At 50.3% G+C, this 22,627-nt stretch overlaps 1 protein-coding gene across 2 annotated transcripts in view; it reads left to right on the top strand.

Moving 5' to 3' along the window:
- The window catches only part of LOC142557188 (peroxidase-like), a 131,512-nt gene that overhangs the window by 94,047 nt on the left and 14,838 nt on the right, over nucleotides 1-22,627 (top strand). For both annotated transcript variants that reach the window (XM_075668868.1, XM_075668869.1), the window contains exons 2-8: nucleotides 5,147-5,244; nucleotides 8,136-8,452; nucleotides 15,536-15,765; nucleotides 16,943-17,078; nucleotides 19,780-20,003; nucleotides 21,189-21,386; nucleotides 22,028-22,183. In XM_075668868.1, the coding sequence (XP_075524983.1) occupies nucleotides 8,436-8,452; nucleotides 15,536-15,765; nucleotides 16,943-17,078; nucleotides 19,780-20,003; nucleotides 21,189-21,386; nucleotides 22,028-22,183 (961 nt within the window). In that variant the 5' untranslated portion in view covers nucleotides 5,147-5,244; nucleotides 8,136-8,435. The remainder of the gene's footprint in view (nucleotides 1-5,146; nucleotides 5,245-8,135; nucleotides 8,453-15,535; nucleotides 15,766-16,942; nucleotides 17,079-19,779; nucleotides 20,004-21,188; nucleotides 21,387-22,027; nucleotides 22,184-22,627) is intronic.

The raw sequence follows: 22,627 nt of genomic DNA, 5'->3' as shown, positions 1-22,627 counted from the left end.
TGACGCTGCAGGCGTGGCGTAGGGCTCCATCGCGTGTGGCGACGGCCACAAATCGTGTGCCATGGGAGTATTGGGCTGCATCAACAAATGTGACGCCAGGTACGTGGGCAAGGGCTTTTATGATAGCTCCGGCCCGAGCTTGGCGCCGGGCCCTGTTGTATTCAGGGTGCATATTTCTAGGGATAGGGTCTATGTAGATCCAGCTACGTATGTCGGTCGGGATCGGTTGTTTGGGGCCCTGTTGCTGATGGTAGGTGAAGCCAAGCGTGGACAGAATAAAGCGCCCCGTTTCAGTAAGTGTGAGCCGTTCAAGCTGGGAGCGTTGTTGGGCTTCAATGAGTTCGGTAAGGTTGTTGTGAACTCCCAGTTGGTTGAAGAGTTCAGTGCTGGTGCAATGCGGGAGCCCAAGTGCTTGCTTGTAGACCCCTCGTATGAGGGTGTCAAGCTTGTTTTGCTCAGCCCGGTACCAGTTGAGGTACGCAGCAACGTACGTAACGTGGCATATGACAAACGATTGGACGAGTCGTAGAAGGCTTTCTTCTTTGAGTCCTCCTCGACGGTTAGATATACGTTTAAGAAGTCGTAGGGTGTTTTGCGATTGGGCACAGATCTTGTTGAGAGCCAAGGCGTTGGAGCCGTTGGTAGAGATGGTGAGACCGAGAACCCGGATACTAGGGACGTGTGGGATAGGACTGCCATCTTGAAGGCGTAGGGTGATGGCGTCACAGGGTCGGTGATCAGATTGGTGTTTGGGAGGGCGACCCCGCTGAATGGGCTTGTATAACAGAAGCTCCGATTTAGCCGGCGAACAGCGCAGTCCGGTCCCTTGGAGATAGGCTTCAACCGTGTCAATCGCCGTTTGGAGGGCTGATTCCACTTGACCATCACTGCCTCGGTACGACCAGATGGTGATGTCGTCGGCGTAGATGGTATGGTTGATATTGTCGACTTGCTGTAGGTGCTTGGCAAGGCCAATCATGACTAAGTTAAAGAGCATGGGAGAGATAACTGAACCTTGCGGGGTGCCTTTGCTGCCAAGAGAAAGCTTGTCTGATCGTAAATCCCCGGCCGAGAGGGTAGCCGTGCGATTGGAGAGAAAGTCACGGATGTAATTGTAGGCTCGCTCTCCCAGGTGGAGGTTGGAGACCTGGTCAAGGATAGCTGCATGGGAAATGTTATCAAAGGCTTGAGCGAGGTCGAGTCCGAGGATGGCTTTCATGTTACGGGAACGATCGTTTAGCACTTGACACATTAGCGTAGTTTCTCACTTTTACTTCTTTGTGCTCGCTTTTCGCTTCCCGATTTCGAAGAGAAAGTAGCGGCAAAGGAGAAGACACTGTATCGTGGGTTATCGATCAGAATAGAAGTCGGAGCAACTTGAAAAATAAAAAAAAGACACGAGAGAAATACGAGGAAAAAGGAACCGCGATACATCTCTGCTTGCTCCTTTAGACTCGTCCGGCATCGGCAGCATACTAAGTAACCGTGGTGTACAACACGACGTTCGCCTGTACGAACGCTTATATCCGCCATACAGGTGTAACCTGCAAGCATATTAGCGGATACCGCTCTTCCTTGACTATAAGCAGCCTGAGCTGTGCAGCCACGTGAGTCGATTTCACCAGAAAAAAACAAATTTAGAATTAAAAAAAAGACAATTCTTACGTGTTTAGCACACTTCCATACCACACGTAAGAACTACACTTTCAAGTGTGCGGCGAACTCGGCATTTGAATACGTAAATTTGATTATTGAAACGCCCTGAATTCTCTATCGCGGTGCTGTGGTATACCGAGGCGGTCTAGCGTAGAGTAGACTGCTCACCACTGCATACCTGCTGTTTCAAAAACATTTGACGCGTACCGAAGCTAACAGCCAATCTCGAGCGCAATCAGGTATTTCTCTCGAGTCACGTCCGCAGTAAGAAAGGAAAAAAAAAATGCGCAGGTCTGACGCCTGTATTGGAACCGCGAGAACGCGAAGCTTGCAAGGCGTTTGCACGGACGTTGTTGCCTTTATGCTGGTGTCTGGCATAGTTTGCTGCATCGCGCCGACGTTCCTTTGGTTTTTTTTTTTTTTCGCTTTCCGCTTTTTCGGCATATCTGGTGGTCTCGTATCGCCACCACTCGGATTTCTGCCACAACGTTGTCCGTAAACACTTTCATGCGGACACGTTCCTCGGCGTGATTCATGCGTTAACAACCGCCAAGCAAACCCGGAAGAGTACTTAAGGAAAGCTTGGTTATAAAAGGGGCCGTATTTGTAATTTCTTTATCGTATAGTGGTGCCTTCTGTTCCACTGCGACAGGTATTGTGCCAAGCAACAAAAGAGTTCAACCATATACACGTTGGAAAGGTTCAGCACGAAAAGGACACATTGAGCTAGTTTAAGCTCTTGATGAGCCAGCTTTGCAAGCTGAGCTGTCATCTGCACGCACTCGTGCTAATCCAATCAATACCTCTGTCATTCTTCCTCCCCTTCTGTTCCATTCTGCTGCACTGCTGATTTATGTTCAGGTGTTGGCTGCGCTCCATAGACTGTTACGGTGACAGCCAACCGGCTTTCCACGTCACTGTCAATTTCCAGGTTACCGCCCTCAATATTTGGCTTTCCGGCCTCATTCTACGTTTTTTCACGCTATGAAAGCTGCCGTGATGATTCACTTCACTTGCGACCATCGAGGGCTATAGCGTGAAAAGCACGCGCTGTCAGAAAAAGAAATAAAGAAAAAAAAGAAAAAAAAAACCCGCACATGCATACATGCAAACGCAAGCAGACACGCACAGACTGAGTGCTTCTATATACGGTGGCTTTGACACCGAACTGCTTCGCACTCGGAGCCGACAGTGCCTGTTCTTGTGCCCGTAACTTCCGACCGCTTCATCTCCCCAATATCGAGGACCTTGACTTACCTAAGTGAACGTTGAGGAGGAACGTAGCACAGCCTTTGGCATACTACGGTGCACAATGTAGTCCTAAGCAAGCAACAAGGTGTAAAAAGAAGGTAGTGCGGCGCAAGCACCTGTTCACTGCCCATACTAGCTGCCTAAGGTTACGCAGATCTCCCGGGATTCATGTTTCTCTACTCCCGAAACTCCTCGGAGAATGTGTGCGAACGAACGAACGAACGAACGAACGAACGAACGAACGAACGAACGAACGAACGAACGAACGAATGAATGAAGTGGCTGACCTTTGCCCCACTACCGCCCGAACCCTCAGTCAGCGTGCATCAACAACCGCGAAGCCGTCGCCCGCTTCCAGCATCGCTACTATCGACTCCCACTCTCCTTCCGAGTCATTATCAAATCATCGATCGTGTGCAGGCACATAGGAAGTGGCGCTCGGCTTCAAAATAGCGGGTGCAATGACCTCCGCCCGTCCAGCTCAATCGTGAGAAACAGTGCACGAGACCCTACGAGACGCGATATACGAGGCCAAAGAACATAACGGGAGGCACTCTGAGCTACAGTCTCATTCGGTGCGTTTTCCAGCAGCGACGTCCAAACGCAGGCAGCTCTGATCGGCGCTCACGGTGCACCCTCGGCTCCGGTGCTCATCCGGCCGAGACGTGGCAGGTTAGATTTCCTCCTATAGTGCGGATTTCATCTCCATGTATACCCGCTTTAAGAAGTCTCCGTTCGCATTGTAATGATGAAAGTTTCCCGGAGGGGAAAAATCACAGGTAAAATATCAACTTAGTTCGAAGAGCCGTTGCTTTAGTTTTAGCCATCGCCTGGCAACGGGTCGGAGCTGGGATAGTTCGCTGCCGATTAACGCTCGCCGGCTACGTTGGATCTCCTGCGGCTTTCGAAGTATGACTTGATAATGTGGAAGGTTGGGCGAGTTGGTGATTCAGTAGCGACATGTTTGCACGGCTCAAAAGACGAGGACTGAAGGAAGCGCCTGTGTTGTGTTCTTCCTTCAGTCCTCGTCTTTTACGCTGCGCAAACGCGTCGTCTTTCGAAGCGTGCGTTTTTGTTGTTACAAAGCGTGAGATGGGGTGCAAGATGCGATGCGCGGCGTATATGCTTGAGCTCCGGGTACCTCCTGCGCTCCACGCTGAGTGTTTACCTCGCCAGACTTTATACAGCCGGGCTTTCCTGTGGAAGCTGTGTTTTCGCTAAAGAAATTGCTGGTGCACCCGTTCACTTGGAAGGCTGAGCTCGGCACGCTGAGAGCCGCGACACGTGAAATTTATTAGCCGTGTTTTCCTAGAGCCGCTTTACAGAGGACGTGTTGTCCGGTGTCGTTGGTTGCTAAAGAAACAAAAAAATAACATACATGAAAGAAACTCGCCTGTCGCCGTTGTTTACAGACGTGACCGTCGCCCGAGGGGCGTTCGGAGAGAGAAAAAAAAAGAAAAAACCTGTGATTTGGCGGGCGGTGCTCGCTTGTCAGTAGACGTATCTCGCCCTCCCTCTTTTTTTTTTCCTTCCTTCTTTTCTTGATTTTGTTGTCCAAGGTTACGCGCAAGCTGGACGCGTACGCACGTATTCACTTTCTTCGGGCACGGACGGGGTCCTGCTAATCTCGTGCCGGCTATTTGCTCTGAATACCAGAGCGGAACCAAGGACCTCTACGGAAAAGGTTGAATAATCTTTCGTTTCCGGTGGAAACAGCGTAAATATGAGCCGCATGCGCCCTCCTTTTTCAAATAATAGAATTTTCTAGAGCGCCTAGACGTGGTAAAAATTATTCACGTTATTTCTTTATTACGTTCCATAAGCGTGCAAAGGCCCCCTTCGTTAATTTGCAAGCTAAGCAACTAACCAAGAATTTTCTTCCTTGCGTTGGTTATGTTCAGGCAGAGTACTCGAGGTGAAAAAGCTATTACGCTTGTTGTCTTTTAGAGACAGCTGAAATTAGTAAGTCCGTACTTTCTCTTCTCATTCAAATCGGCTTGGTTGCCACGATCGGGGTTCACCTTAGGTTCCTTGAGGCCTGTCGCGCTACAGTGTTTGTGCTAAAGCTACGGCGTCTGCTTTTCACATGTCTTCGTGATTTCTCACGCCTGCCTTTTTTTTTTAATACCACGAATTCTCGTCCTTTTGTTGTTTTAAGCAATGTGCCGTTCATTTCGTGGTATGAAACGCAATCACTTTACAGGGTGACTTACGAACTCGCTTCCCACTCTGCTTACAGGAAGGCCATCAAGTGCGAATATCCGGCGAGCGCTCGGCGGCTGACGAGTTGCTTCCGGAGAGGATCTCGGAGTCTCATGTCTGCCCACTTGGCACAAGGTATGTGCTCGCACACTACTTCTGCTTCTCCCGTCCTGGCAATGAAACCTACTCCTAGAGAAGAGCTACAGTCGGCGACAACCTAAGCATTATAAGGTTATATGTAAACGCTGTCCATCCCAAACACAATTTGCGTGCGCCAGCCAATTAAGTTCGCTTGTTTACCTGACGTCAAACGCAGCCATGTGTTTAAAGCAACCGTTTTCAGCGTACAGATCGGTATAAGAAAAAAAAACAGCCCAAAAGAGACGAGGAAGAAAAGAAGACAGGAACAACAGAGGAGCGCTAACTGCTTCCAACTAAATTCTTATTTGAAAATCGTGAGGTAGCGGACTCTCACTATATCGCATCGGAACGGCAGTCTCTTTGTCGGCAAATGCCTCTCAGACGGGCAGCTAATTAATACATGCACCCTCGAATATAGCCGCTCGGAAGATTTCCAGTATCCCACATTTGTACTCTATATCTCCATTTCTAGCCTATCTCTAGATCGGTCTTTGCGTCTCTGATTTCAGCATGAAATCTGACTCTCTAGGGCGAATTCTATGGATGATTCTGGTCTCAAGACTCAGCTAAAGGCAACGTCGTAGCTTGAAACAAGTAGCTTCTATTTTCCAATTATCCTAGCATTTGCATTAGCAAAGCAAAGTCGTTAAGCTGTGGGCAGACTGCAGTTAACTCGGCTGTTGTTTGTAATTCTCAGGTTGTCACCGACTATAGTTTATTGAGCTGCCGCTAGTAAACGCCGCGTCCTAATACCTGCTTGTAAGGACGGTCGTCTTATCGCTGCGTGGAAAACGAGAAAAGAATTTAATGAAGGATTGAAAGGGCGGAGAATGAAAGGGTGGAGAATGGAAAGGGCGTGTCTCTAGCCTGCTGCTCCACACAGGGGTAAACGGGAAGGCAATAAGACAGGAAAGTAAAGAGGATGCGGAGAGAGAGAGAGAGAGAGGAAAGGGGAAAGGCAGGGAGGTTAACCAGAGGGGAAGATCCGGTTTGCTACCCTACGCTGGGGAGAGAGGGGAGGGGGAGGTAAAGTGATCGAATAATACAACGAGATGAACGCCTGCTGTCGGACGCGGTATATGATCAGAATTTCTGACAAGCAGCGCAAGGTGACGCACCCTATGCGCGCACACACACACACACACACACACACACACACACACACACACACACACACACACACACACACACACACACACACACACACACACACACACACACACACACACACACACACACACACACACACACACACACACACACACAAAACACACTACTTGTATACGCACAGTACATGTGTACATGCAACTACATTAAGGCGTCTGTAGACACGAACTATACAAGTATCGTATAGTTTCAAAAAGCACAGCTCATAGTAATGAGTCAGTGACATTGCATCGGCAGATCAACGGTGCTTGTACAGACCAGCTTCGCGCCAAAAAATCCTAAGGACGGTTTTTCGCTATGCATGTAGCCAATTCTCGGCATCTTCCCATGCACGCAGGAGAGTTTCTTCAGAAAGAGGCCGGGTGTCTGAAGACACAGTAGCCTTGAGTGTGCTCTGTAACACTGCAGCTGTGTAGTCCAGCAGCTGGCAGTTTTTAACCAAGTTAACAAGCACATGTGTTGCGCAGTCCGCAATGTAACCATTTAAGGTATAATGCGAAGCTCAACTGAGAAAATGAATGGAGGGAAGCTAACATATGAACTGGCACAGTGTCGACGCTTTGCGAATCGGCAACAGGAAAAGCGATGCGAGATGGTTACAAGGCATTGATGCTGTCACGTGATACGCGTTACATGAACATGACGAAGGAAAAAGTCGACTAAGTCCAAGCGCAGGCAGCTCGCAAGAAAGAAGGTAGGGGGAGCGGCGATTTGGAGATTTCTAGCGCACTCGAAAGATTACGAAAGGCGCTCAATAAAAACTATACCGAGACTAGAAGATCAATGGGACAGTAACAAAATATTAAAAATATAAAACAAGAAAAAAAATCACCGCGACATCCCATTTGGCGAAGCACTGAGTGGCTGTCAGCGAAAGTTCTCGATCCAAAGCGGGCAGTTACGTAACCTGCAGCTGCATAGTAATGTCGGTGCGGACAAATGCAATGAAAAGACAAAAAAAAAATAATAGAGAAGGAAAACTATTTCTTCTAGCTTAACCCACTCTACTCGGTGACCTACAGACCTGAATGAAAGCGCATTCCGCCTTCCGCCACCTCCGTCCTTGAACTTCCGTAACGACCGTCCGAAGGAAGGCAAACAGCCATAACGAGAGAGAAAGGAACGCGCCTCGCGAAACGTTAAACTATCAGCCAAAGTCCTTTTCGTGACGCAAGAGCAACAAGAAGAAAAGAAAAGAAATTGCGCTGTAAGGGAACGTTCGGTTCGATCGGAGGGGAAAAGCAAGGCGAGAAGAGCAAGAGGAGGAGGAGTAGGAGAGAGAGTAACGTCTTCGACGTCGCGTACACATCTGGCAGACGAATTAGCGCGAAGCGGCCGGGTCGCTCCTGAAGTACGCAAGCGGATGTACGTCTGGTCATCCTACGCAATGGGGTCGCGCGCGGTCGGGTCAAGCGTCTTCGACCCCGACCGGAGAGCGGCAGCTCGCATACACTAAGCCTAATGAGCGGTTGTATAGTATAGCGCATTAGTGCGTAGTATACCCGCCGCCGTTTCGAACGAGAGGGGGGAGGAAGAAGGTGTTTCCCAAACCCTGACGTCGAAGACGTGCCGAAGGGCTGCCAGAGGGCGCCTGGCACAAGTCCGCGGTCAGCGCGGCGAAGGCGTCAATATCGGCGACCGTCACCTTCACCGCCGCCGACCGTCACTATACCGGATTGTCTTGGCCACGTGCGCGCGGTTGTCCACTTAAAACGCAGGCACGCCGAGGGTCCGGCGGCCGAAGGAGACGCAGCAGCAGCAGCAGTCCGCCGGTGCATCGACGGGGGCGACAACGAGCACTTTGCTTGCGCGGGAGGTGCGCGCGCCGGGCAGGCCTTGACCGTCGGTTCCTCAGCGCCCTTGACTCGCCGAGGGCGCGTATTCGACGCCCCAGCGGTAGCAGCAGCAGCAGCAGCAACAACAGCCGAGAACGCCGCCAGACCATCCTGGCATTGACGGGACCCGCCCGGGATCTTACAGACGCCTATTCACCGCCCGTCTACGCGAATTCCTCCGACATGTCGTCTGTTCCAGGGTGAGTGGCTCAGTTCTTCCGAGACGCACTGCTTCTCGCTTCTGTTTTGTAACCCGTACGCGTGCTTCGCTGCCTTCATTTCACTCTTGCTCAACGTTTTGCGCAACATTGCGTGCGTAGTGTACATACTAATTAATACAGGGATCGATAATAGCGGGAAAGAGGTTTGGTTTATAAAAAAAGAGATCAAATTTGAAGGTGATCGAAGTTTGGGAATCCGTTGCGGTTAGTCATAGCGTCGTCACGTTGTGGGTCTCTCACTAAATCGGCTACATGATCATGTCCAGTGCAGCGCTACCGTGCAATCAAATTCTCCTCGGGTTCACGTAGTCTTCATTCCGGTACATATACATTTTGCTCGGCAGGGCTCAGCGGTTACGTGGTTTCTCAGCGAGTGAGACACACGGCGCGTATACGCCCATCGTGTTCACGCCTTTTTCTATCGACGCGACGTGAAGAAGCTCAGTAACTATAGTCTGGCGTGCGTCGCAGTATTTGCTGGCCTCCACGCGGCATTGCGTTCCATATTTAGCCTACTTTGTTCCAGAGCGAAAGAAAAAAAGTTCAGTAACCGTTATGCGCGGCCCTAATTTAATCTACATAATTGTCCTTTGCTCTCGACTATACGCAGCTTTGTTTATACGGTCTTTACATACTATGCTGTACACATCTCTGCCAGCGCACAAAAGGTTAATTATGCGAAAAAAAATTGATGGTCCATAGCAGAGCTGAAGAAACCACGACGAGCGACGCTTGTGATCTCTTCCTGATATTTCGGTCCATGGCTGGCGCTAAAGTAAGATATGAATCAAAACCGCCCACACTTCCAGACTTGCACATTCCTTGCGAGCCTTCTTCCTGTTCTTTTTGACGCGACAACGCGTACTGTCATAAGATCGCCAATATGTAGCTTGTAGCGTGCGCGCTTTAAATTGATTTGGCGACTTCCATCGGCGACGGGCCGTCAAGGCAGCAGTCGTGACTTTCATCCGTTGAGGGCTTTGATTTTATATTTACTGTAGCTTGTACGCACAAACTTCAGCCATCTCTCCAGCGAACACGCATTCGCGAAACGAGGCAAATAAGTCACAGCGTTCAGGAGTCTCTGGGCACCGGAAATGGATAGCTGTTGCTTAATGCTTCAGGCCACAGGAAGGCATTGACTGCGTCAGCTCGACGCTCCTATGTTTTATGGTCCCCTGCAGGGCCTCGCACCCACGACGCAGTCATTAAACACAATTTTATGCCGCGCACTACAGTTCCGGTATTATAAGAACTCCGTGGCACCAGGAAAGCGCGAACGGCCGCATCCCCGGGTTCGAAAGGTCATTGCCGGTTATTCGAGGTTGCGCGTTCATCACTGCCGGAGGCACCCTCCGTGGGCACGCGTACATCCGTGACTGCGACAAAGCTCCAAACAACCGTCTGTGTATTCTTACGTGATCAAGGGCCTCCGTTGGACTCTTCAGCTTTCAGCACAGCGCTGTCAATACGAAAACTACACTGGTCAATCTGACAACGCGGGAGACAAAACCGCCATTTGTTGGCGCATTCGCGCGCTCTTCAAATTTCACCTCACTGTCAGGGAAACGAACGGGCTGAATTCGAGTGCAGAGCGAGGTCAGCTTGCCTCGCGCCAGTGGTACACCCGCACCTTCGTGCCACCTTTGACGCCGTTTTACCTTAGTTTTCGGCGGCCTTTTTTACGAGCCGACATCCGCCTTGACACCTTCCGTGAAATGGCAGCCGAGTAAAGAAACGGTTCGAACAGTTTCAGCGCGGATTGCACGGCGTCTCGAGTACGCTAGCGTCAGCACGCGACAATGCGTCCTCGAAATGAACGCCGAACAGCTTCGTCAGCAGCACTACTCAAACCTAGTCGGGGGGTGCGAGGGCTTACCCCCGCCCAGGTCGCTCCTGCCAGCTCCCTCACAACAGACGTGGGAGGAGCTGCTCAGAACGCCGGATCAAAAAACTACAAAAAAAGCCCTCGTTGCCTGGGCCCAAAGGGTCGCTCCTCGTGAGGGGCCATCCTAGGACTCGGGCCTGTCAAATCATAACTGAGCAGAATCTCAATAAAGTTGTTACCACCACCACCAACTTAGTCGGGGTAATGCAACGATCCTATTCCAATCCCTCCTCTTCTTTCGCGCTTCGCGAGTAGTCCGAGCGGAAGAGGCAGGCCAGACCTGACGGTCTCATTTTCTTCGTCGGCACGCATACGGCGACTCCACCTTGCAACAGGTTTCACTGTATAACATGCCGTGCCGTGCGCGCTGGCCTGCTCAATTCTCATGCCACGTTGCACGCTGAGCGCAAGGTGTGTGTCCACAATGTCGTCTCCGCGTGCTGAGCGTGTGTATTGCGGCGCGCGTCCCTGTTGCAGCCCGACCGCAGAGCCGGCCACGTTGCCCCAGGCCGAGATACGCACGACGAATTCAATTACGCGGCAGCCGGCCTGGGTACCCTACGCAGATGCAATATGAGCTTAGCGAACGCCCTTCCAACCGCGACCTTGGTGCGGAAACTGAGGACTACGCCATTAATGATAGGTGGCTTCGCGTCGTGACCTTTTGGCACCCGCGACGGTGAGGACGGGCAGAGCTATGGCATTCCGCTGCTAAGCGCAAGTTCGAGGGTACGACTATACCCCCCGCAGCGGCCGCATTCATATGAGGGAGATGAGTACAAAAAAAAAAGAAAGAACACGCATACTTGGACTACTCAGGTACCCGCTAAGAAAGCCCTCGTCGTCAAAACCAATCCGCGTCCTTCCACTATGCAACATCAGTCTCGCTTCCCTCGCAATCTCGCTCCTTGAAGTTGGTATAGTACAGTGATCTTTAAATCTAGGCTCTCCAGTGGGCGGTGCGCAGTACGACGACAGCAAATGCAAATGTCTTCGTATGAGCATTTGTCGTTTGTCTGATCGAGCTGGAGCAACTGACATTTCAAGGGCCCAGAGCATTGATACTTAAACCATAGTCAATGGTTACCGTGGACTGTCGGTCAACTGCTAACACAAGCTGGAACGCAGAGTGTGGGGCAACGAATTTTTTTTCGCCTGCTGTACAATTCCATGGTGCGGATAGGAACCTATATTTTAGGAGTTCTCGCTAAGTCTTCTTACGAGCATTTCAAATGTCGCACAAAGCGAGACAATGTACATTAGAGACGCCATAGTGGAGCGCTCAAGGACAAAAGGGACACGTAAGAAGTAGAAATTCGTCGTCTGTCTTAATAAATCACCCTTCTACGTCATAACTGAGCCAGCGCTATAATCAAAGTAGGCATGGTAAGTCAAAAAAGACGCAAAAAAAAGAAAAAAAGAAATTGAAGGACGGGTGGTGAAGTCGCCTTCATGTTCCCGAGCACCAGCTCCTAGTGACGTCACGGATTTTGACGGCGCTGGCTCTAACGTAGTAAATTTTTCATCGGTAAAAAATAGCTCAACGGTATTCTAATATAGAGCCAAAAGATTTAACTTAGCAAGTCTTGAGAGCATTCACTCAGCCACAACAGCCCAAATACGAAAACATTCTTTGAAATCCCTGACGTCGCAGTGATGTGACGACCCTGGAATTTCAGTGTGAAATTAAAGCGGGGAGGGGGGGGGGGGGCTTATATTTTTATTTTATCTCTTAACAGTCAATGTACCACCTGGAAATTAATAAACGAAAATAGAGTTTTTAAAGCACACCTTTTGTAAGTCTAAACCACCACCACCGTGCTCGAAACTAATTCACTGTTACTCCTCAGTGTCTCATTAAAATCGACAACACGGGGTGTGCCTTTACCTTGCACAAGAACGCTCGGCGCGCGCGAGCGGTTTTGCATTTCTGGCTTCATGGGAATGCTGCCGCCGCCGCCACTGGGAATCGAACCCGCCATCTCGCGCTCAGCAGCGCAGCGCCATCGGCCACTAATTAGCCGCCAACAACGACGGGCCAGAAGACGCAGAAAGCGGCGGCATAGACGCGGGGCCGCCTTTCCTTTTTCCAACCAAACGGAGGCGGAAGGCGAAGCACGCTCGCTCCAAGGTCGCCGCGGTCCCTGACAGAATTCTTCTTTGACGGCTGCGCCAATCTAATTGTTTGCTCGAGCAGAGGGAAAAAAATTGCTCGCACGCGCCAGCGTGCGGCCCCGTAACGCGTCGTTTCCGTCTGGACGGCTGGCCTACACGTCGCACTAAAGAAAACTCGGCCGTACACTTCCAAAGAACGAACACTGAATGACCATCAGACGGTAGAGGACGACTGAGAAGTCGTACAGTTCCCATATACGCTATGCGCACGCTCGGAGTTTGCAGAGGAGACGAAGCAGGGTTTGTCTCGCGTGGACTGAATCAACAAGAAAAGAAAGAAAGAAAAACGAAAGTGCGCCACAAAGACGCTAAACGGAGCGCGTTAAAGTAAAACGCTTAATGCGCATCCGGGAGTCGATGTTGGTACCTGGAGGCAGACGATAATGACGTCACTCTCCCGAGTCCGGCACCCATATGAGTCAATGCCATGGACCGACCTTGTACAATAGTGATCGAGCGCCGGATTCCCATAGAGCTTCTAGGATTCAAAGCGTTCGGAGAAAGGAATTCCTAAACGTATAGCCTGCGGCGTTCATACGGCGAGGTCTTGCGTAAATATTTGAGGAAGCCAAGGCGAATACCTCAGTGAACAACTACGCAGTCTTGCGCGTTCCCATCTTGTCGGCGGGAGCTATAGTATACCGCCTTATCTTCACTCACACACGGTTAATTTACCGTACAGGATATGTCACCCGCTAGTAAGATAGCGAAGTAACAGAAATAGTTACGCGTTTGCAACTTCCCGCGCCTTATTGAAATTCACAGGGCACGCTGCATGTCAAGTCAAGTCAAGTCAAGTCAAGTTTATTTACAACATGTACAAAGTACAGTGTTGAAGGCCACACCTTGTCTGTACCAGGCCTACCTAGAACCATGATATGACGGAGCCCTTCAATCATATAAGTTGCGAAATTTGCCGTAGGTTCCGTGTTCTAGAACCTTGTCATAGTTATTGGCTAGAACTGACCGCGGAAGACGAGTTAATGATGGCGACCTCACTTGTGTGGTAAAAATCAAGGCAAAAATCGAGTTCGAGGACCCCAGTGGTGCTCGAGTCCCCGTGACAACAATCAGCGATTAGGGCGCGCTGCCAGCGCCGATCGATTGCAGCCCGTGACGTCACGTGTTCAAGTTCTGCTGACGAATGAACATCACGGTAATGTTGCTTTCACATCGGCGACCGGCAGAACATATTCAGTCGAAAAAGGGAGTTCGGGAGCCTATAAATATATATCATATTTAGGGGACGATAAGGGAGCGGAGTTATACCCAAAATACGGAGCTGTTTTATATATACAAGTGGTCTATAAGCAGTCTAAATGTGTTCGTGTGAAGGATTCTACGGTAGACCTACGGCACAACTCAACAACATTACGAGTGCATTCATTCTGGCTGAAGCACCCACTGCTCGTCGAATCACATGTCATCGCAACCAGCGTTAAATTATCGAATGGGGAATGACCCCAACAGATAATGTAACGTACGGCCTGATATGCCACTGTGCCAATAAACATCAAACTCATGTACAAACGCAAACTTCTAGGGTAGACTGTCAGTCATACCGGTGCGCTGGTTAGCTCACATCGTTACGTCGAGCGGCCAGCGCCAGAACAAACGATACGCTGGTCGTACGCGTCCCATTTTCTCCCTGCATGCGTCGCGGTACTCGGCTACAGTCTGCTAAGACGCAGCTGTTCGAGACCGCGCACCTTCCCACGCAGCCAACGCAGTCTGCCCTGGTGCAGCGCTTATCTCTTCGATATTTACTGCTAGCCACTAGGCGACGCCCATGCGAATACAAGAGAGTCATAGGCTCCCCCGCGTGGTTGCAGCATCACCGTTTGAGCAGCCCTACATGTGGACCCGCCCGCCTACGCACCCCCCCCCCTCCCCCCTCCCGAGTCTCGCATTCTTGCTCACTGCTTGACCACAAACTGTTTGTCTGTCCTCTATGCGCCGGACGAAGGCGGTGGACAACCAGTGGTTTTCGCGACGTGCTTCGATAATCGGCCATTGTCCGATGTGGTTGTGTCCGGAGCAGTGCAAGCGCATTCGGAACGAAGTGACAAAATCTCCCGAGCAATTGCATACTGCTGAGAGACGATGGCTTCGTGCGGGGTTTACGGATTATCGAGCGTAGGAATTCAGCCAACTGGTCTGTTCGGCCTGCGAGTAAACCCGTTTTTGGTTTAACGTATTTCTTGCCCTCTTAAATGCGTCTAGCATCACGCAGTAGATGCAGAAGACTGTACTATGCGGTTGCTATATAATTAATTTGATCTCTGTAAATGTCCCTGTGATGCAGTGCAATGTTCGTGCAAAGAATTTTTTGCGAATCGTGGCCCATATCACGTGGCTCGCATTCACAAAAAGCCCTTATGTTAATGCTGTTCGTAAGAGCAAATTCCAGGCAATCCTGACGCTGATGATATCATTGGCGGGAAGATATCACTTACGAACTATAAGCTTTGCGAATTCTGGACGGCCGCAGCGCTCGCATTCACAAAACGTTATTACGCTAGAATTGTTCGCAATAGGAAATTCAAACCAATCCCAACGGTGAAGATATTATTAGCGAACCTGTTCAGCCAACAACAAACAGCATATATACTGTATATGATTAAAAATATGATTTGTCAATTCGGCGCAAGGAACAAATTCTCAAACCATTTCATTCGGAAGTACTCTTTGCCATTGGCCGTTCGCCTTCTCTGATAACATGTCCCGCATCAGGACTGACTTGAAGGTTCTCTTACAAAGAATTCTCTCTTAAGAACGTTATTTTCTTCTTCTTTTAGTTCGACCCCAGTTGTGGGCGGAAATTCGCCAAGGCGGAAGCCGTAGCCTCGTGCTACTACTCTCTGGGCGACGACAATCTTTTTCCGCTACCTGGGCTTCCGTGCAGCTATAACCTCCCTACCTCTCTCTCTCCCTCTCTCTCTCGTTTTCTCTGATTATACGATGGTCTTGCCGGATGTAACGAGACGTCTTCGTTGCAGCCACCTGCTCCCCGTGCTCGCTGCCGCGGTGATGCTCCTCGTGCCTTCCGCGCCGGCCCAGCGGGCTCCCGGAGGGCGTCCTCTGTGGCGCCCCCGAATTTCGTTCCCGTTGGACCCGAGTTCGCCGACCGTGTCCCGCGTGCCCGTCGACATGCTCGACGAGGCGGCCAGGGAGGCGCACCGCATCATCGTCAAGCAGAAGGCCATCGAGAAGAACCACGCCGCCAAGGGTGCGTATATATAGGCCCGTGTTTTTGGTCGCTTCCTTGTTAAACTCGCTAAGGCGCGTTACAGACAGGACTTAAGACGAAGAAACGTGTAAAACAAACGCAGCACTGCTGTCAATCTATTCGTGCATAATTCATCTCTGTAACTTGCTTTAGTAAGTTTAATATGGATCACCAACGTACTCGCCCAAATAAACATCTTGTTCCGTCTGTCGCGCCATCCTCTCCCCATCCCAACTGGTTAATTAGTATCGCGTGAGAGAGGGACGCCCTAGACTGTGGGGTCGGGCCCCACGTTCGCCCTTGTTGGAATCAGCCTGTTTAACCACAAGCGATCATCAAAAAATAAAAAAATAGTCGAGTCCTTTCTTCGCACTTTACATTCTCATAAACACATCCCTCGATTCAGACACGTTATTTATATCGGCAAATCCTAGACGTTTTTCAATTTCTCTCCAACTACTGTATTTGTCCACCCGCAGCTGTAGCCCGGTCACTATGGTGTTGGACTGCTGAAGTTGCCGATTCGATCCCAGTCGCGGCCTGCGACTATTTCAATGGGCGTGAAATTAAAAAGAAAAACGCTCGTAAGCTTAGATTTGAGTGCAGGTTACAGAACATCAAATGGTCAAAACTAAAGCGGAGTCCCCCCACTATGGCGTGCCTCGTAATCAGATCGTGAGTCAGAGGTTTATTCTGATGACACGGGAAATGTGTGCAACTGTTATATCACCGACTTCTCCGCAATCAATGGATTATCTAATGATGATAACATGAAGTAATAGGGAGAAAAATGAACAAACGAACGATACGACAACAAAGCACATTTCGTAAGCAGGTTTGAAAAAAAAAACAACAACAGTTAATATAGGAAAAGAAAAGCACGCAAATAAATGTATAAACCCCACAGAATGCTGCAACATAACACACAAGGACTTTCAGATCGTCGTTTTGGCACGTCAAACCGCAGAATGTATTTAAGTTAACCTACTTTAATGTATCTGTCGAAATACTTAATCGCAATGCACACCTCATGACGCGGATGAAATACAAACCACGTGACGGAAATTGTGATCACAGTTAATGTTTGTTCGATCCGTTCGCTCTCTCTCGTCTCGGTTCCGCTATGCTCTGATCGCACCGCAGCGTTACCGTATATCCGGGCGGTGCTTTGGCGCAGGTCTTCGGGTGTCTCCCGTGCCACTGTGCCCAGCGTCGGCCCGGCACATGCAAACGAGGGTGGCCAAGGACAAGGCGATAGCCATGGACGAGATGGCGCACCTCTTCGAGGAGACCACGCGCCTGCTGTCGCACAAGTGAGTTTGGCTATGTGCAGTCGAATCGTCTTTACAACGAAGTACCTGGAGCCTACTAAATCGTTCGTTATACCGGTCATTTCGTTGTACAGGCGTTCGTTGAACAGGAGCTCGACAGTACTCTATTTCACACGTACAAGGCGACGCTGCGAAAGCCACGCGCAAGTAGGGCCATCACAGAAGTCTCACTCCGCGCGTTTTCGCAGCGCAGTTGTTTTCGATCTAAGGCGCTTTCTGAAGAACGACTTCTTCATGCATAACAAATACAACTTGTGGGCGTAAGGACCTCTGGTTGCAAAAACCTGCCACGTATCCGCTCATTTGGTGGCCCCCACCTCCTCCTATTAGAAGTTCGGGGGCCGAATTCACAAAACTTTTCGTTCGCAAGTAGGCATGTGCATTTCGCCAGTCGCCTCCGCTAATAATATGTACAGAATCAGGATTGGCTGGCATTTTTCTAACGTAAGAAAATTTTGTCAATACGGGTCCAGATTTGCCACGCCTTCCATGCAACAAGCACGCCATTCATTGCGACATAAAGCATGACACAACCTTATATTAATTTACATGACGCATGGCCATATCTTTCTGTCAAGCGCTGCTTTTGCTTTTGGTCGCGAATGCAGGCGGCAGGAGAAATCTCTCAAACCTTCCAAGCGTCGTATGCCAGGCGCAGACGGTTTTTATACAGCCTTCCACCATGTGTAGAATACGTAAGCCGTATTTGGCGATGATTCCTTTATTCAGATTCTAATCATTTCTGATGATCTGACGCGGCGAGTGGCACATCCGGGGCTGAAGGAGGCGGTGCGTCACGCGAGAAAATAAGGAAGGGCAAATAAAAAGAAAGAACGGGAAATGTGAAGAATCATTACGAAATACAAATCGCGATCACGCCAAAGTTGTGCGTAAGGTGCTTGTGGTCCGTAACATCTTCTATTTAACGACACGTTTATTTGTTTGTCTTGTGGAAAAAAAATATCGAAAGCCACAATATTCGAATATCGTGCAAGATTAATGATTACGTTGCGCTGGGTTTGACACTGGCAAAAAAGAAGACGAAGAAGGGAACATGGATGGTAATCACAAACGTGGGCACCAACTAACCCCTTCCATTGCTTTACTTAATCGCGCAACATAAACAACGCCTGTAAGCAGCTTGCTGCTGTTGGATCGATTGTATTAATACAGAGCCAGCATAACTTAAGGGTTCTTTTCCATGGATTCTATTCCTTATTTTTTGTTATCATCAGCCGCTCGCGACCGGCCAATTTCGATTATAACGAAGGCGCCGCGACGCTCACATCCCTGACGAAGCGTTATTAGTAATAGAGTTACAATAAAATCATTACATTTTCCTAAACCTGGGCTCAGTTTTTATTACGATAGCAATTATATGGACATTCTAGGCGCATTTATGCCGTCGCCATCGCCGTGATGTTCCTTATAAAGTCCAAGGGCGATAAAACCGTCGCCGCGCTACCTACGCTGTATATATTCGAGCGAGAGCGTGCGAGGCTAGGCGACGATCGCGGTTCAATTTCACCGGTGCGAAAGGGAGGAAAGCGGGGAGGAAACGCGCCGTCTTCCGTCGCGCGCGAGGCACCCAACGTTACGAGGCACCATGCCATGCACCGGGCGGAGGGGAGGGAAGGGTGGTGGCGGTTTTGCTCTGGCTGCAACTGCGCATGTGGCGGCATGCGCGCGGTAGCGGGGCCGTATCTTGATGGTGATCTGCGTTGGGGGGCAGAGTCTAGCAGCGTCGAAGGCTCTTAGCTTTGTGCGTGCTGTGTTCTCGGCGCACAGTTTGCGTTGAAGCGATGGACTGCGCAAAGGTCGCTTCGCTCGCGGCTGCTACCGCGCTTCCTAACACCAGCGTTATGACAGCGAGTGTCCGCGGTCATCGAGGGTCATGTGTTCATGTTTGCTGTGCGCACTGACACCATGATTGTTAATTTAGTTAGCAAGCGAATGTTTACAAGTTGACAAGGCCGATAAAAGCACTGCCCTTAGTCCGTATGGCTGTGCGCTGATTTGCTATCGCAATCGGTGCTCCGCCTTTCGGGCGAAACTGCAACTTTTTTTCCCATCGTAAGGTTTCTTTCTTTTTCCCTCGTTTCTATTCATTGCATATTATACCAAACCCGTTGTGTGGTTAATCCAAGTCGCCGTGAAAGCGTGGTTTCGCGTGGGCAAAAAGGAATGAAAAACGACAAAAAAAAAAGCCCGAGAACACTCGTGGTAAAATGCTCCCACATATATAGCTTTTATGCCTAGTAAAAGAGGTATACGGCTTCTGGCCAGCTAGTAGCTGTATTCCATGACGGCAGGCTTTTTTCACAAATAAGGGGGTCACTAATACGTATTATTGTCCTCTAGTTTGAGCACTAAACCTGACGCCATTCTCTGCTACGAGAAAAGTGAAGTGACATTTAGGATGCGGGGTTACCGCTTTGCTTTTCCCATTCGTTTCTACAGCTTGTTCTGGGTAGTCGCAGAGCAGCTCTCGTTCACGAGGTTAGTGTAGTGTCCTTACCCTTGTCGCTTCAGACGTAAGACCCCGCTGTTAAGGAAAGAGAAATGAAGTAGCTACTGGCCTAAGACCCACGTTGGCCGAGAAAGTTTGGCGGAGCCGCGAATAAGCCGGAATACAGGCGCAGGCAACGGGGTTGAACGACTGCCATCGGATTGCCCTCCGCAGGATGAAGATGTTCTGGGAGGACGAATTCCACGGCCTGGTGAGGACCGACCTCGCCGGGTCGCGGCTGGAGTTGGTTCGCGAGCGCTGCCAGCGGCTCAGCAACCACGTGTGCCGGCAGGGACCCTTCCGCGAGTCGGACGGCTCGTGCAACAACCTCGAGCACCCCGACTGGGGCGCCGCCTTCTCGTGCATGCGCCGCCTGCTGCCGCCCAGATACGCCGATGGTGAGGACGACGACGCGTTTCGTCCATCCTATACTGTATTGCGCTATTCTCTCAGCCCCCTCTTTTTTTTGTGTGTGTGCTTCCAAACAGTGAAGTTCGCTTCGCCACACTACACTTACGCGGCACACGAATGTCAGCTGCGGTAACAGGCAAACCTAGGCCTCATAAAGCAAAAAGGATAGAAAGTTGGGCGAGTTGGTACGGTAACATTATCTTGGATTGTAGCGCGAAGTGATATGGACGGAGACTAACTAGCTCTTCCTGTCTGCTTCTAGTCTCTGTCCGTGTCACTTCGCGCTACATTCCAAGATCATGTTCTCATAAAGCAAAGCAGATGCTTAAGTTACTCGCCCATTTAAGCGCTTTTTGGGGTGGAAAAGAAGCGCGACCATGCGAAGAAACGACCGGACCGGTAAGCGCGTCTCGTCGTCAAATAGCGTCGACAAAGAGCGTTGACATTTGGGGTGAAAAGAAATATGCCCGCAAGGGTATGAATATTAGCAGGGTCTGGTAAGGGGGACGACTTCATTAAAATATACAAAGAAAGAGATAGAGGAAAGGGGCGGGTTAAATTTTATCAGACGCTCTTTCCTGTCCAGTCGTTTCTTCACACGATTTCCCATCTTTCCCACCGAAAGAAATATCCGAACCACACGGCCCTGCAACAAGCAGTGGCAAGTTAGATTTAACCACTGTTCGCGGTGCTGTCACGTTGCCCTACCAGCCTCGATGCTAACAGCGCGCCGAACCTCGCTCCGAGAACTCGCTGCCATCATCATCGTCATCATAAAAACTTTATTGTGCAGACTGACGCGTTTGGGGCGCACAAGCTCCCGGACCCCTGCACGACCCCACTGCACACAAGCGTTTATCTTACTTCGGTCCGTAACGCTGGCTGCCCGATCAGTAGCCATGATCTGCACGACAGGGTCTCCATAGTGCAGCAGGGTCTCCCAGTCCTCCCATGTCTTCAGATGTTCTAGGCCCCACGAGGGAGGATCCGCCGGGCAATGAGAAAGGAGGTGGAGAACAGAAGCGCAAGGTTCGGGACGGAGAATACAGGCTGATGTGAGGAAAAGTGGGTGATAGTGAGAAAGAGTGAGAGGAGATGGGAGAGTGTATGTTTGTAATCGGCTCTGCTAAAGCGACACCGTATACGCGACGTCGCACGCTCCTCCCGCGCAGGTGTGTCGGCCCCGCGCATCTCGGAGACGGGCGGTGACCTGCCCAACCCTCGCATGGTGTCCACCACCGTGCACGTTGACCTGGACCGGCCATCGCGGGACACGACGCACATGCTCATGCAGTGGGGACAGTTCCTGGACCACGACTTCGCGCTGGCGCCCATCTCGAGCGTGCCCGGAGAGATCGTCGACCTCGGAAGTGAGTGTGAACGCAGTGGCAACCTTTAGCGTGCTATAGCACAGCAGGGTATAAGATAACATAGCGTAGCAGAGTATAGTACGGAATGGCGTAGCTTTGCATGCAATAAGTAAGTAATGCGGTTTTACGATACCAAACCACATCTTGGCTGTCAGGTATGCCGTTGTGGTGCTTTATCGACAGGTGTTTTTTAACATGCACCGAGGCTTCACTAAACGTGGCTTTTCCGATTTCGCACTAAGTACCTCTGAGAAATAGGTTGACGTACGTAAACTGTATCCTCATATAATAACCGAAGTGAGAAGGACACGGATGGCTCTCTGTGTTGATATTTTTTGCTTTAGCGATAAACAACATGAACTGCACTTCCGGCGCGGCGTCTATTCCACGCTCGTATATGCCGTGATCGGTGCAGAAACGGGTTCCATGACGTTTTCGTTTCATGGAGGCAGCCAGGAGAAGCTCATTCAGGCTGCGAAAACGGCGTAGATATCGCGCGTACTAAAGTGTGGGCGCGTCGAAACCGCGTCATAAGACGCGTCACATGTGGTTTGGCCGACGCGTCGCGCCGACGAGAGACAGCCGCCCACGCCGTGACGAAGTCGTTTCGCAAACGGTGACGACGCGTGTTCCTCGTGCAGATCCGAACGACGTGATCGACTGCTGCTCGACGGAGACACGCAGCTCGCCCCGCTGCTTCTCGTTCGACATCCCGCCGACGGATCACTTCTTTGGCAAATACGGCGAGCACTGCATGAACTTCCCCCGCTCGGCCAGGTGCCCGCTCTGCAGCCTCGGTGAGTGAGACCCGTTCTCCATCTGTGATATCCATCTGTGTTCTCCATCTCCATCTACCCTTCACAGGAGTGGTGGAACAGAAGTAAGGGATATGGATAGGACGAGAGGAAAAAAATAAACAGCAAAAGCGAGATGGTGATGCGAGGTTAAAGTTCACGCCAAAATTGCTGTTGTTGTTTTCTAAGTGCAACTACGAAGAGAGGAGCGTTGAACACCGGTTGTCCTGTTTACCGGTTTACTAACGCTCTTATAACGCTCTTTCACTAACACTAACGCTCTTTTATCGTCAGCATCGGTCACTCTGCAGGCAGGATGGTAATAAAATAATAGAATTAAACTAGAAGAAATTTGACCAAACTGTGGTCGCGAGGAAAGTCAAACACGAACACAGGAAATGCAAGAACTTAGCGGATGCATTTCGCAAAAAGCCGTGTTTGAATTTC

The sequence above is a fragment of the Dermacentor variabilis genome, chromosome 9, assembly GCF_050947875.1.
Source record: "Dermacentor variabilis isolate Ectoservices chromosome 9, ASM5094787v1, whole genome shotgun sequence".
NCBI lineage: Eukaryota > Metazoa > Arthropoda > Arachnida > Ixodida > Ixodidae > Dermacentor > Dermacentor variabilis.
This window is presented reverse-complemented; position numbering and strand designations above follow the sequence as displayed.